The sequence below is a fragment of the Phalacrocorax aristotelis genome, chromosome 11, assembly GCF_949628215.1.
Source record: "Phalacrocorax aristotelis chromosome 11, bGulAri2.1, whole genome shotgun sequence".
Lineage (NCBI taxonomy): Eukaryota > Metazoa > Chordata > Aves > Suliformes > Phalacrocoracidae > Phalacrocorax > Phalacrocorax aristotelis.
Genome location: NC_134286.1, coordinates 2,492,106 through 2,502,102, shown reverse-complemented (window position 1 = coordinate 2,502,102; position 9,997 = coordinate 2,492,106). Strand labels below are relative to the sequence as shown.

General features: G+C 45.1%; 1 protein-coding gene across 1 annotated transcript; it reads left to right on the top strand.

The window, feature by feature from the left end:
* Nucleotides 1–248: 248 nt before the first annotated feature.
* Nucleotides 249–8,750, top strand: CHMP1B (charged multivesicular body protein 1B). Its single transcript, XM_075106607.1, has 8 exons — nucleotides 249–345; nucleotides 2,905–3,002; nucleotides 3,708–3,854; nucleotides 4,518–4,586; nucleotides 4,923–5,030; nucleotides 6,031–6,074; nucleotides 6,930–7,002; nucleotides 8,038–8,750. The coding sequence occupies exons 1-8, from the start codon at nucleotides 330–332 to the stop codon at nucleotides 8,080–8,082; spliced, it is 600 nt and encodes a 199-aa protein (XP_074962708.1). The 5' UTR covers nucleotides 249–329; the 3' UTR covers nucleotides 8,083–8,750.
* Nucleotides 8,751–9,997: the final 1,247 nt, after the last annotated feature.

Genomic DNA, 9,997 nt, shown 5'->3' with positions numbered 1-9,997 from the left:
TCTTGCTGCGCACGGCAGCCAAGCCAAGGTAAAACCCCTCCCGCCGCCGTGCTGCCGCCTTCCCACCCGCTCTCTTCCAGCCCTGCCGCCTTTGTGCCGTTCAGCGCCGGCAGGACGGCCGCTTCCCCGCCGCTGCGAGGGGCCCTCCACCGCGCCCGGCGAGCGGCCTGGCCGCCGGGGACGGCGGCGGGGGAGGTGCCGGGGAAGCGCCTGAGGGAGCGCGCGGAGCCGCCGGACGGGACGAGCCGCCCTGAGGAGACCTGCGCGCTCCCGCCTCCGCCCGCCGCGGCTGCGCGTAGCGGGGCGGGGCAGCCGGAGCCGGAGCCGCCATGGCCAACATGGAGAGTATCCTCGGGGCGCGGGGCGGCGCGGAGCCCCCTCGGCGGTCGGTACCGCCGCCGTTCCCGGTCGCTGCTGGAGCACCGGGGCTGGCGGCCCTCACGGAGCGGGGGACGCGGCCGGGGCTGGGCTGGGCCTGGGGCAGGCGGCGCTGGGCCCGGCCTGGGCTCGGGGCGGGCCGGGCCGAGCCGGGGACCGGCGCTTCTGGGGCCGCTCCGGCCGCGGAGGAGCCCCCGGGGCGCGGGGGGAAGGCGGACGCGAGTCCCCTCCCTCACGGCGGCGGTCGGTGGGGCAGCGGGGCGGGAGGACGGGGGGGCTCGGCTCGCCTCGCCTCGGAGGGCCTTTTGCAGGAGGAGGAGGAGGAGGAGGAGGGTGCGTGGTGTTTGTGTGACACTGGCAGCAGCTGGGCTCTCTAACCGTGAGGACTGCCCTCCGTGCCGGGGTGGGGAAGGGCGTGGGAAGCCCAGTTTCCCTTCTCAAAGCAAGGCCAGCTAACCTTAGGAGGGGGAAGGCGCTGTCACCCCTGCCAGGGCTGCGGGGCCGAGGGGCAGCCGCTCCCTGGGGCAGAAAATGCGGTTTGCGGTGTAGAGTTGTGCAAGCCGTGCGTGAGGGCCGTGCGTCCCGCACTGTGCGCAGCCGGCGGGGATGCCGCGGGGCCGGCGCGCCAGCTCTCCCCCCAGGCGGCGACCACCCGAAAAAGCCTGCCGAGCTTCCAGGGGTTGGAAAGAAGGGAAAACCCTTACGGGCAAATTTCGACATCCTCGCGGTGCGAAACTACCATAACGCACAGGGGCAAACCCGCCCCAGATGTTGCCGAGGTGGAAGGGTGCTGGCAGCGCTCCGTTGCCGGTTGTGGCGGGGCCTGGCGGGCGCGCTGGGGGAGGCGGCTCTGAGTCACCCATCATGGGGCCGCTGGGTTTCGCTTGGGTTATGGCACATCGGCGTTTCAAGGGAGGAGCGAGCGTGTGCTCGTCGTGGGATGGAAGACCTGTGGAGGTGGCAGGGCGAGCTATTTTAGTGTCAAAGGTAAATGCCCCAGTGAGTAACTGAGGAAGTTATTTCAAAATAAACTGCTCTGAAACGCTGTTGCCATGTAATCGGTGTAAACAGGTGATGTCATGTTTCACCTGGTGGTTCTGGTCTCTGACCTGAAGTGTACTTGACTGAAAAACCTGAAGACGTTTTCCTGTGGCTCAGTGCAGTCCACATATTGCTGCAGAAAGGGATGGCGATCTCGGTTTTAAAGCAAAGAAATAAAAATGCAAGCAGCAATTTTAGCGTTACTGGGAGCTGCCGTAACAGATGCCCTAGCTGTACAGGCACAGCTGTTTCCTTTTTGTAGCCTGCTTGCGCTGTTTAGAGGATAATGTAACAAATATATTAACAAACTTCCTGATGCCTTCAGGTTGCTGTCAGAGCTCTAAGATGCATGGCTAGACTTTAAAGGGAAAAAATCCCATTTCTGGAATAATTTATATACCTGAAATATTAAAGAAACCTCAAATACCTCATAATGTTTAGCTTTATGTGCTTCTGCTTAACTGTTCAGCATCTTAGTACTTGCTGCATCTTCCTTTTGGGATATCAGAAGGTGGCATGGAAGAAGCCTATAAAGCTTTGTACTTCCATTTTGCTTGACAAAGACTGATATTATCTGAAAGCTTTCAGCAGCAGCATTTTAAGAGTATGGTTTTCTAATTGTTTTTACAGCACATACTTTATTCTCTGTCAGTAACGGTTTAATGCAATCATTCTAAGCCACTATGAAGGTTTGTTGTACTGTATCCTTAAAGCTTTCACTTTAAGCAGGACCTGAACTTTTTAAAAAGAAGAGTTTCTCTTGCCGAGTTAGGCATTCTTTCCCCAAAGTCAGATGACAGAGCTGTCGGGGACCCAGCACCACTCACATGACCCAGGACTGGGAGGCTGCTCTGTAAAGGAGCTGCAGGAGCAGTTTAAACCCCAGGTCATGCTGTGGCTTGAGAGGGCAGCCCTGCCTCCTGGTCTGTGCCTGGGCACGGACAGCCGAGCCCATTTGCTGTTACACTCTTAATTTGTCTGTTGTTCCTCAGTGGCGTGCTTTTTTCCAGACGGGGAGGTTCTGGGCAGGCCAGTAAACCGCACTTCCATTTCACTGAGAGTCAAGGGCTCTGGGTGCGTGAGTGCAAGTAGCTGGCAGAGTCAGGCTTTCAATTCCTCTTCAGGGAGGGTTGGTTTGTTGTATTTATCGGCCTGGGTTTGATGTTAAATGGAGCCAGTTTGGCATCTGAACTTATTTTTTACAGCCTTACGTTTTAGAATCCAGATGATAAGCGGCATTATGCTTGTAAAGCAGCTTGGTAGGTCTCCTTATTGTGTGAATTTCAAGGGCTTACATAAAAAACATTTTTATGTTATATTACATTATATATTGTGTATATTTGTACAATATTAAAACATCCAAGTTTTAATATCACTAACGGGGAAACACAGTATACACCAGGTTTGGTAGCACTTCAAACAGGAGAGCAGAATACTGTCATGAAAGGATTGATCCTGCCCTTGAACCCTTAACTTGCGCTGCAGAACACCTGTTTAATTTGAAGTTTGCTGCAAAGGAACTCAACAGGAACTCAAAAAAATGTGACAAAGAAGAAAAGGCTGAGAAAGCTAAAATTAAGAAGGTAAGCGGTGGGTCTGAAACAGGCTCTTTAGATCTGTCGTTTACCTATTATAGCAGGAAAAATATTTGGTATTTTTACTGTTTCTCTGGTATACATGATGGTAATACTGCGTTAGATGCCTGTGATTTAAAATTTGTAACTCTTCCCATACTTATTGATAAATGTGAGGATACTTTCCTATGGATCCTGCTGTACGGCTTGTGGCATTCGCTTCCTGAGAAAATTGTCTTGTGTTTTGTTAGAGACTGCTGTTCTCAAAGTTAAAAATACTTAATCATAATGCTTATCATCTTGTATTAAAAGGCTTATGAAAATGAACTTTACTACTTCAAGGACTCAAAAAAGAGAGAGACTGAATTTATTTGTCTGTATTTTTGTCCACGAAATACAACCATACCAACCATATCTGTGTTTGGGTCTTGATACCGTAAACATTTTTAGGAATGAGAAAACTACATTTCTGTAGCTCTGTAAAACCTCCTACTTGAAGGGCATGCTAGATACCTTCCCTGGAAAGAAGTTAGGAGTTCACATCCTGAAGTGTGAGAAATACTGGGGGAGGAAGGAGGGTTTCTCTTAATAGAAAAGATATTGTGATGAATTGATGCTTATTTCAGAAATGAAATAGGCTATTCAGGAATCATGTTTACAAGAGTAGCAAAGGTTAAAATGCTTTTCTTTTTTTCTCCCCCCTTTTTTCAACAGGCAATTCAGAAGGGTAACATGGAAGTTGCACGAATACACGCAGAAAACGCAATCCGCCAGAAGAATCAAGCCATCAATTTCTTGCGCATGAGTGCCAGGGTAGATGCTGTAGCAGCAAGAGTTCAGACTGCAGTGACAATGGGCAAGGTAAGTCTGTTTTCACAAATCTGTTGCCAGGGTGAGATCTCTGATCTTCTTAGAAGTGACCTAATTCTATCTCTAATGAGCTGAAAAGTTTCAGTTTTAATTTCAGATGTAGCCAATAGTAAATCAGGTACTGGAATCCCCCTGGCAGCTGCTCTTTAGCAGTGGATTGCTGCCCCTTATGTTTTGTGGCTGGTAGCTTCTGTCAGCTGGCACTATTCATGCTCCTAAGGATGCAGCATGGTGTGCTGGTTATGCTGTTCGGATCACTTTGCAAAGATATCGCTCCACTTCCAAATACATTAAGTCATGATGTAGGACGTGTGATTCCAGAAATCTGTTTTAGCTCTGCTGTGCTGCTCTTCAGCCAGAGAGTTTATTCTGCCATGTGATCTGTATACCAAATATATCCCTTAACGTGTGACAGGTCTCAAGACCCAGAAAAGTTAATGCCACATACACTTCAGTTTTTAGTGAATTTGCTCTCAGAGTGCATGTTTCAAGTGGTTGAGTTAATGTACAGAATTTGGAACGGTGGGAGCTGTAAAAAAAAAAAGTGGTGCTCTAGATGGCTATAGCATGAGCACTGCTGTTTGATACTGTAGAAACTCTGGCTAGAGGTGGGAGAGCTTGGAAAGAAACTGCTCTTTTTTCTTTCTCTGTCAGGTAACGAAGTCGATGGCAGGGGTAGTGAAGTCTATGGATGCCACGCTGAAGAGCATGAACTTGGAAAAGGTGAATAGACTTAATTTTTTCTTGGAGGTGCACATCGAAAGCAGAAAGGGCAACGGACACACATTTTGAGAGGGAAATTCCAGTCAAGAGCAAAGGTTTTGCAGCGAGGTTGCCCAACATGGTTGTGAAGTCCTCACAAAGGGAGATGCTCAGAACTTGACTGGACAGGGCCCTGACCAACCTGCGTGAACTGCAGTGTTAGATCAACTTCAACGTTCTGGTCTCCAGAAGCTGCTTCTTGCAGCCTTCATCGTGGTGTGATTGTGGTTTTGCCAGTTCAGATACTTTTCTCTTCCGTTATCTGCGGGTCATTGATTTGGTTCATATTTTTAATAGATATCTGCACTAATGGACAAATTTGAGCATCAGTTTGAAACGCTAGATGTTCAGACACAACAGATGGAAGACACAATGAGCAACACTACTACGCTAACAACGCCACAAGTAAGAATAGTAATTTTTTTTAAAAAAAGGTTATCTTAAATTACATGTCTAAACTGCATGGAAATGTCTGATTCTCTTCTTTCTGCCTACTTTGAGACATTGCAGCAACTTTCCTCTTTTGCGTTGTGCTTCTTTGTGATGAGGAGACTTTCAAATTATAGTCACAAGTACAGAGGAGCACATAGATGTATTTTAGTCTGTTTCACTGTTCTATAGCAGGCTTTATTTCATATTGTGTCTTGAAAACTTTAACCTTCCTGCTGAATAAGCAGCTTTTTGATGAGGAGTTAATGACCTTCTGAACCAGACAACACTGCAGCATTGATTATCAAAGCAAAATATGCTGTAAGAAAATCAATAATTCCAACTCAGTGATAGTAATAAAATTCCATTAGTCACCACTAAGTAGTAGTATGTGCAATGGAAAGGCTGTAATTACCTGCTTTCAATTTATGGACACGTGTTTACTAAAATAAATTCTTAAACAATGCTTTATATAATTAAGAATTCCTAGCACCCATCCCCTTGCGCTATTCGACAAGGGGCTAAACATGCTGTTCCAACAGAAGTGCTCTCAGAGAGAAATTTACTGGAGGTAGGGCTTCGTAAATAAGCAAACCAAAACCCAAATACAGTAAACCGAATCTAATGGAGATGGGCTTTTCCCATGTTGTGCAAAGCAGTAGCTAATAATCAGCAGTTGATAACACTTAAAATATTCAAGCATATGTTGGGGTTTTTTTAGAGAAGTTTAATTCTGTAGAAGCGTTACTTCAGAAGCTTGAGTTCAGTGACTGGGAGTTTAACAGGCTGAGCACCTCTGCTCATTATTTTTGAGTTCCTACAGGGCCCTCTGGTGGTTAAGCACAAAAATGGTCTGTGAAAGACATTTACCTTTAGGTCAGTTTTGTTAACATAATTTCTGTTCTCTCAAGATTTAATGGAAGAGCTTGTCATCACCTACAATATGCAGCAATCAATTTTATTTTCTTTACCCTAGAACCAAGTGGATATGCTTCTACAGGAAATGGCAGATGAAGCAGGGTAGGTAAAATTTTGACTATTCCTTGAATAAATCTTGGCTCCATCAACCCTTCGGGGTTAACTTGAAGGTCAGATGTCCTTGTTTTACGTGTCTGTCTCTTGGAATCAGAGAATAATCAGTGTTTTCCTTTCACCTCTGGGAGTCATTCTCATAATAGTTTAGTTGCCAGTATTTCGTTCAGTTTTCACTCAAAGCTACTGTGGATGTCAGGATGCAGGGGTGGTTGTGCAGAAGCCTAAAATCATATGTCACTTGTCATGTCAGGGTAGCGTGTTATTATTTACTTGGACTAGCTTTAGCGTTAGAAGTCCTTGCCATGTTTCTCCACGCTTTTCCTTGTTTTTTTCCCCTTTAGCACATTAAAATTTCCTGTAGTTCTGCTCTTACACGCTAGACATTGCAAAGTAGGCCATCATGATATATTCAAGCCTTTGGGGTATTGGGTTTCAGTATTGGGGTACTGAAATATTTCAGAGAATTTTACTTGCTTTCTTGGTGACGCCTATGTTGGAAGTGTCGCTCTGTTGGCTCAGGGATAAATACTTTCGACAAATTTTTAGTAAAAATTGTTTTATGAGTGAACTTTTTGCCATTCATACGCATGCCATGTCTGAGATACCTCTGTGAAACAGAAATCTTGCTCGCTTCTGCTTAAGCAGGATTTATTTAGCTATTGCTAGTTATAATATCTGACTTGTCGTCTTGGTAATGAGTCAAATTTACTGATGAAGTCGCCTAATTAGCTGCAGAGTAGCATCCGTGGGATGCCAGTTGCTCTGCTTGCCAATTATTGTGCTTCTTCCTTTCGCTATATATGCCTGACTGGTTTTTTATGTTTTGTTTTCTCCTATTAGTCTTGATCTGAACATGGAACTACCTCAAGGACAGACAGGTTCTGTTGGTACAAGCGTTGCCTCAGCAGAACAGGTAAACAGAATCAGCTGAAATCAACGTTTCTAGAGAAATGTGATGCGCGAATTAATGCTTCACTCGGTCAAAACAGGCTTGCTAAGTTGTAATTAAGATTTTAGCTGTCAAAAAGAAATAGTGTGTTGTTAAAATGGTCTTGCAATCAAAATAAAAAACAAAAAAACCCATTATGTGCTTAGTAAATCCAGAAAGTTTAGAGTCTAGTTTCACCTGTATTTTTGCATAGTTATTTCATAGAGTTCCAAGCAGTTGGCTCTCCTGCCTACTCCAAATTTCATGAATCCAGCCATCTCCCATAGCATACACGAGGTCTTCGGGTTTTTTCCCTTTAATGTGTGAAAGGTCTGATGGGACTAGTGCAAAGGATTCCGCATTTGCTCTAGATGGATAGCTTAGCATTTCTTTTGCATGGACAGGTCCCAGTGTCAAGGTCGCACCGATCTTTTGGTGATCGTTTTCCCATTCTAGGGGAATATATCTGAGGGAATGGCAAGAGAACGGTTTATTTCTGTCACCCCGTCTTTGTGGAGAAGGCTGTAGGGAGCCTCATCTTAACTGAACAATGTTTGGGAAGCCCCAACTATTCCACATTCTTGGAAAAGTTCAGTTTCACCTTGTACCAGGCCTCTGAAACAAACAGACCTGCTGCTGTCTTGCTGTAGCAGTTCAGCTGGGTACCAGCCTTGGGCGGTCAGGGCTGCATCCAGTTAAGGACGCAGTTTGGTAAGAGCCGATTTACACTTGCAAAGATGACACGTGAAAACCCCACAGCCCCAGACCAACCCTATCTCTACTTGCTGTGTTCTGAAACTCCTTCCTAGGGGCCCACTGCTGGAGGTAAGGTAGCTGCACGGACCTCTGGTCTTGCCTGCTACAGTCATTCCTGAGCTCCTAAGCAAGTCTTGTTAGGACTCGTACATGAGATAATTTCATATCATCTGGACATGAGATTGCTTGACAGTTGCATAACTTTGCAAAAATTGATTTTCGTATTGCTAATAGCTCGTTTCTTTGTGTTTTACAATTCTGCAGGATGAGCTGTCACAGCGACTGGCCCGCCTACGTGATCAAGTTTAAGTTAAACAAAGCTGCAGTTCTTTGTACATGCTTTCAAAATGCCCTTTCTGTAACTAACCCTTCACTACACTAGAAAGGTGTATCCAGTATGGCTTAGGTGTTTGAATATTTGTAATACAGGAGACTTCACTCCTAGCTTGCTGCTCTTTCTAAATACATGAAGTAACCCAGAAGTATCAGCTCTCTAATGTCCTTTTCTGTACATTTTGAAGTTGATATATTTTCTGCAAGCTTTTTTCACAAAATCAAGTTGATCATCTAAGTCAGCTAGTAATGTTGGTACATTCTAGCTAGAAGAAAAGCAGAACGTCACTGATACATATTTTAAATTATGAAGTGATTATTTTTTTTTTAATTATGAGACCTGTTTATGGTTGAAGAACTGATGTATTCAGTTCAGGTGACTGTTGCAGGTAACTTCCTTTAGCAGCCAAACTCCTGGGACACGCAACGGTGGACTGTATGGATTTCTTGGAGAATACGCTTGTTAAAACCAATAAGTGGACTTCAGTCTGGGTTTTTTAGTCTTCTAAAGCTGAATGGCAGTTGTGCTGAAATGAGTTGTTCAGTTAAAAAATAAGTTACCAAAAGCTGTTTTCATATAATTGGGAACTTGTACAGCGTCATCACTGTAGTACAGGAGGAATAAAATCTATTTTTCAACTCTTGTCAGTTCTGTTGGATGTTGCAGCTTGCTTGTCGTTCAATGGCAGGTGCTGTAGCTTCTCCATTTTGCTTTCTTCTCCCTGTCTTGGGGTGCAGCCAGTTACCCCACTCGCCTCTATTCCTACCAGGGCAGCATCTAGTTCCTGTTAACAGGGAACTCACCCTGTCGATCTTTGTTTCTTTTTTTTTTTAGGTTCAGGCTGAGAAGTAACTGAAGCCTACTTTTCTGCATTCCTTCTTACCCTGTCTTTGCTTGTAATCTAGTCCCTTTTCTGTACATAAGGGCAAGTCTTGGGATCATATTCCATACTTCAGTGTTCTTCCATATATGAAAAACACCGAAGTGCTCTTCCTCAGGTTCAAATCTTCACAGTCCTCCTCCATGAGTCCAGGTCCTGACCCTGTCTTCTCTAACTGGGGCACTCCCTTAGATCCGCTTTTCCTCCTCCACCGCCCAACAGGTGAGTAGCAGACGAGTAGAACAGCCCAGCTCGGTCAAAGGGGGCAGGCTCTACCTCAGTTGTGTTGGATTAAGAACAGCTACTTTATTTTGTAAGGTGTGATGTGGCTCTCTGCAGATAAAATGATCTGTAATATTGCAGTCGTAAGGAGAAGCTTGTTTGGTTTGGTGATCCCTTTGACGCCTTTATATTTCTGCACAGTAAGAGAGAGTGCTGACTGCTCTCAGTAGCTTCACACTCTGGCTGCAGTCATGGTAGAAATTTGCAGCTGAGGCTACTTGTGTTGGTCTAAACAGTGATGTTAAAATTCTCTTTCTGACTTTTGGGGCTTGTTTTTTGTTTTATCTTTGCAGGGCTGAGGGAAGGTGTCAAGCAGTAGCCTTAGACATAGTTCTTAATTCGCTGGGGTTCAGGATCGTATGGGTTTTCCAGCGTTGGGGAAATATTTAAAAAAAAACAACCCAACCCTTCTCTTTTAGTCAAATTTTCAGTAAAAACATGCAAAAAATGGAGAAACCTTTCAGCGCTGTTTCAAATTATTTTGAATGTGTTATTGAAATCGCTCTGAATGTTTAGCAGGATGTTGGGTACTGAAGTATTCAAGGCTACTGTTAAAATAAGATATGGAAAATAAGACAGACAAAACAACCTAAACTGTGGAATCGGGTATCTCAACACTGGCAGCCTAAACTAAAATGATTTTTTAAAAATGTGGTTTTCTCACTTGTTTACATTTAATTTCAGTGCAGCTTTTAAACATCTTGAACGCTCCTCCTGAAAATAGGAGA

Bases quoted from the DNA above. Each gene is read 5' to 3' on its own strand.
- CHMP1B (XM_075106607.1), top strand. The intron at 4,587-4,922 runs GTGAATAGACTT...TATTTTTAATAG, and splicing joins AGAGCATGAACTTGGAAAAG to ATATCTGCACTAATGGACAA. The intron at 5,031-6,030 runs GTAAGAATAGTA...TCTTTACCCTAG, and splicing joins CTACGCTAACAACGCCACAA to AACCAAGTGGATATGCTTCT.